This window comes from Mustela erminea, chromosome 9 (genome assembly GCF_009829155.1).
Source record: "Mustela erminea isolate mMusErm1 chromosome 9, mMusErm1.Pri, whole genome shotgun sequence".
Taxonomy (NCBI): domain Eukaryota; kingdom Metazoa; phylum Chordata; class Mammalia; order Carnivora; family Mustelidae; genus Mustela; species Mustela erminea.
The window spans coordinates 59605565-59610415 of NC_045622.1; the positions used below are offsets into that span (position 1 = coordinate 59605565).

The 4851-nt window shown below is 37.1% G+C and overlaps 1 protein-coding gene across 1 annotated transcript; it reads right to left on the minus strand.

Annotated features, from left to right (window-relative positions):
• Nucleotides 1-1831: 1831 nt before the first annotated feature.
• LOC116600193 (olfactory receptor 52A1-like) lies at nt 1832-2770 on the minus strand. Its single transcript, XM_032360314.1, has one exon. The coding sequence runs from the start codon at nt 2768-2770 to the stop codon at nt 1832-1834; it is 939 nt and encodes a 312-aa protein (XP_032216205.1).
• Nucleotides 2771-4851: the final 2081 nt, after the last annotated feature.

Below are 4851 nucleotides of genomic sequence, written 5' to 3' on the forward strand. Positions count from 1 at the left end.
GTAATTATCTTCAGCAGTCATCTGATAAAGTCCAGTCCATAAAACAAGCCAGAGTACCCACATCCATGAGACATGCAAGAATCTAGTATTTCTACATATACATTGGTTTTAATGTCATAAATCAAAGCATGGAGAGATGTACACATGCAAATATTTTCCATAACCTTTAAAAAGGTGATCTATGAGCTGAGGTTTTCAAGAATAACCCACAGGCCATAAGTTCTCGAGTCATTAATTTAGACAAACACTCTATATATTCATTAATACAATAGTCTTGAGTGATTAAAGAGCATAATGTTTTATGTCCACTGAGAAGATATGCTGCCAAATGTCAAGTAGGTACACACACACACACACACACACACACCTTTCTTACAGTAAAAACTCACCCATGACATATGATAACTTTCAGAATAAAGTTCAACAAGTTGGCATGGTGTCCACAATCATTCTTGCTATTTGTATGTGTCTTATCTGTACGAATTGTACATTACACTGAAAAAAAAAAAAAACCCTGCAGTTTCTTGATTCTCTGTTTCATCTCCAATATCATCTACCTGTCACAAATGCCTTACCTGCTTAGCCATTCATTTGTCTTTCCTTAAGAATCAGATGCCTTGCAGAGAAGGACAAGTACTATATGACTTCATTCATATGTGGAGCTTAAGAAACCAAACAAACAAGTGAAGGGATAAAATAGGAGAGAGGTAATTCAGGAATGAGACTTTTAACAACAGAGCACAAACTGATGGTTACCAGAGGGGAAGTGGGTGTGGGGGAATGGGTGAAATAGTTGATAGGCAATAAGGAGTATACTTGCTGAGATGAGCACACAGGGATGTATACAAGTGTTGAATACCATATTGTACACCTGAAGCTAACATAACACTGTATGTTAAATAACTGGAATTAAAATTAAAAAAAAAAGAAAAAAATCAGACTCCTATTAAAAAGACAAAGAAAATAAAAGTAGCTCTACAGACTGCTACCTTCAGTTGAATTTCAGTGCTTCACTCTCTTTGCTAACCCACATTCTATCGGTACCTCTACCACCTTTCTCTCATTTTCCTCTCTCTGTCTGGAAATATAAAGCTATGGTAGCTATAAAATCAAAAACAGAAACACTGTGTCAAATTTACCATTATGCTTCTATTCTTCACTATAGCATTTATAATATTGTAGGTTTTTTATAGCACTTGATCAATTAATAAAGAAGTAATGGTGAGAGTGCAGAACTCTCAAGAGTGGTCAGGATTTTTGCATCCTAATGCCCTGAATGACACCATAAATGTTGAAATTTGAAGACTATGTCTAATTAGATACATGTAGTTTTTGCTTCTTTGTTTGGGATTTTTGTTTGTTTGCATAAGAATTAAAAAAAAAATTCTCCTTTTTTTGAAGATGATTAGGATGGTCGAGAATCAAACAGAATCAATGATTTATTTTCACTGACCCAGAAAGTCACAAACCATGAGTCATGGGTGCATTTAATTCATTGAGAGATTTGTGTTTGTTAATCCTTCTGGAGAATGATACTTAAAGAAGAAAGTTTAATCAATAATTAAAAATGAAGAAAAAAGGAACTAATATATTTTGTTTTTTCTACATCACTCATTCTCATTTCCCAGTAGGATCTAAACCCTATGACCAATAGGTATCATGGACTATGATGTGAAAACCATCTAAAAGGCAGGAAATTTTCACAAAAGAATTAAATTGAAAACTCAAACATCATAATTAACATGGATTTTTGCTGTTTTATTTAATTTTGAGAGATAATTGCTTACTATTGTATAAAGGGAAAGACTGCAGGTATTAATCACATTGGATTTTAGGAACACAACATCTTTACCACGTGAATGCGGATCTGCTTGGTCTTGGCACCATAGACAAGAGGATTGAGAAAAGGGGGGACCAGCAAGTAGAGGCTAGAAAAGAGGATATGGATATAAGGGGGAATATGAGCACCAAACCTATGTGTAAAGAAGGAGAAGAAGGCAAGGAAGTAGAGCTGGAGGAAGACACAGATGTGGGCGATGCAGGTATTGAATGCTTTCCACCGAGCCTCCTTCTGAGGCAAGCGGAAAACTGTGATAAATATTTGTATGTAGGACAAAGTAATGAAGGTGAGATCGAATCCCGCAACAGCAAATGCCACAAACAGGCCATAGATTTTGTTGACCTGCACATTTTCTGCAGCCAGTTTCACAATGGCCATGTGTTCACAGTAGGAGTGGGAGATGATGGTTGTATGGTAAAACTGAAACCGACACTTTATCAGGACTAAAGATGGGGTTGCTAGAATGGCAGCCCTAAGTGTTACCACAGCCCCTATTTGGGTGACCAGCTGGTGGGTGAAGATGGCACCATGTCTTAGTGGATAGCAGATGGCCACATAACGGTCCATAGCCATGGCCAGGAGGATGCCTGACTCGATGCACTCAAACATGTGGATGAGTCCCATTTGAAGCAAACAAGAGTCAAAATAAATGTCTGGCATATGAAACCAGAAAATGCCAAGCATCTTGGGCACAATGCTTGTGCCAAGTACAATATCTGTGACTCCTAGCATGCCTAGGAAAATATACATGGGTTCATGGAGGCTACGCTCTGAAATGATGATGATCAGAAGCACGGAATTTCCAATCAAAGCAAAGAGATACATGGCACAGAATGGAATCCCAATCCAGCACTGCACAGACTCTAGGCCTGGGATCCCTATTAGGGTCAACACAGAAGGCATGAAGACTGTAATGTTGGAGATGGACATAATGTCTTTGGGTCTCCAAAGGGGATGAAAGGAGTATCTCAGTCCGTGGTACTCTTCTTCTCTACTCCTTTTTATATCCAAAGTTGTCATAGTGAGTCTCTCTGATTCTGGCCAAAATAGAAGGTCATATCATTCATTTCACCTATATTGTTAATGGAAAAAAGACTGGCCATTGATGCATATCACTGTTTTAAGGGAAGACATCCCAAAACACTAGTTTATAATAAGAGGTGCTTTGCATGGAAGGGCAAATGCATTAGAACCACCAGATCATTTGAATAAGGGAATCAACTACTGCTCTTTCTGCTATATCTTTCTGGATCTGTAGAAAAATAATAATGTTTGCTTATTTTGTTTGCAAATTGTACATTAATCTGATTTTCATAAATCTCTCCCTACCCTAAATTGCAGCTAATCCTTTGGACTTTATTTTTCTCTCCACTGTCACTGAGTCAGGAAGTGATAGTTTAGGCAAGCAACTAATCAAAACCTTCTTATGAAAGAGAGGAATAATAGAAATGGCTCTACCCAAGAGCATAACATACTTAGATATCTATATTACATATCTACATAAGAATGGAAGTCCATTCAAAAGAATGTGAGGTAGAGCTTGAGAAAAAATGATTCAAATCCTAGTAATTTTTATAGCCTGGATCAAAGTTCCATGCTATTTTTTTCCAATATTAGTAAAACTGTATTTTATTTTGTCTTTATTACTAACATTATTTATTCCTTAAAATGAGCAGAAATACTTAAAATAGCAGAAATTCTGTAACACCCGTTTCAGAATACCTAGAGGCAAAAAACATCTAGGAGGCAAGGAAATCCTGAACAACAGTGTGGAGGCAAGCAGACTTGTCCTTGCTTCCCATAGGACACAGGTAAATGGGTAGTTTAGCCAGAATAGAGGTTATTTTCTAGGGTTAAAGTGGTCAGAGTTACCATTAGCAAAAGATTGGTAAATTTAGGCTTGTTGATGTTTAAGAATATATATACACATCATTTGAATGCTTTGATCATTTTGGAGCTCAAGAATCAAAAATAAATAGAAAATAAAGGGGTGAAAAGATAGGTTCCTTAAAAGGGAGTCCAATCTAGAAGTAGAAAGGGAAGACAGAGGGCAGACATTGCAATACCAGAAATGATTCAGGAGAGGGCCATAGAACAACTAATGATAATTTGATCACCACAATTCACTGATGACTAAATTTTCTAAAAACTTGAGGTCTTAGTCCCCAAATGAGAGTTCTCTGATAAAAGATCATTGCTTTGAAAATTGCATATCTAGAATCATGAAATTCCCAAGATGTACAATAAAAAAAATTGCTGTCCTTAAAAAACAAAACAAAACAAACAAACGAAAAAAAAAAAAAAAACAGCGTTCAGTTATGTCATTCTTTCCTAGACTCTCCAACACTGTTGCTTTATGTCAGCAAGTTCATAATCACCTAATCATATACTGAATGTCACCAAATATGCTAGTTATTCAAGAATAGCTGTGGTTTATGCTTCTAAAACTCTAGTGAAGGATCATAGTCAGAGGGATCATTTATGAAGAAAGACTGTGTTCAGCTAACATGTATTTAGTATAGACTAGTCAGTCAACCAGCTAAGTCTTTGATTTCCACAGCTTCGTTCTCCAGTGCTTCATTCTACAAACCCATAGGTCACAGATCATTTCTCATAGGGTTGAATTTTTCCTTCCTCATAGTTAATCTGAATTAGAATAGGAATCCTGTAGTAACAATACCATTGTCTGACTTATTCAAGAGAAAGATGTAATTACCTGACAGGTACAGATGGTGGGAAGGAAGGTGGGAGAGGATGTGAGTACAGGGCAGTTGGGATGGAGTGCTTATTGTTGGAAATGCCAGTAGGGCAGCATTATGAGGTAAATCTGGGGATAGTGAGACTTCCTTACCCTTTGTTTTTGAGAACAAGTTCTGTTCTTACTAGGCACCTGAAGACCATCCTCAGTCTTCATAGCACTATCCCTCATTGCTTACCTCTCATCCATCTTTCTTCCTCCTGAGATTCCGATCTCATTCCCTGGCATCATGTGCTGGGAAGCACCTCTTCTT

What these genes read in the sequence shown, in the direction of transcription:
- LOC116600193 (XM_032360314.1), bottom strand. Translation starts at nt 2,770, where the DNA reads ATGTCCATCTCCAACATTACAGTCTTCATGCCTTCTGTGTTGACCCTA.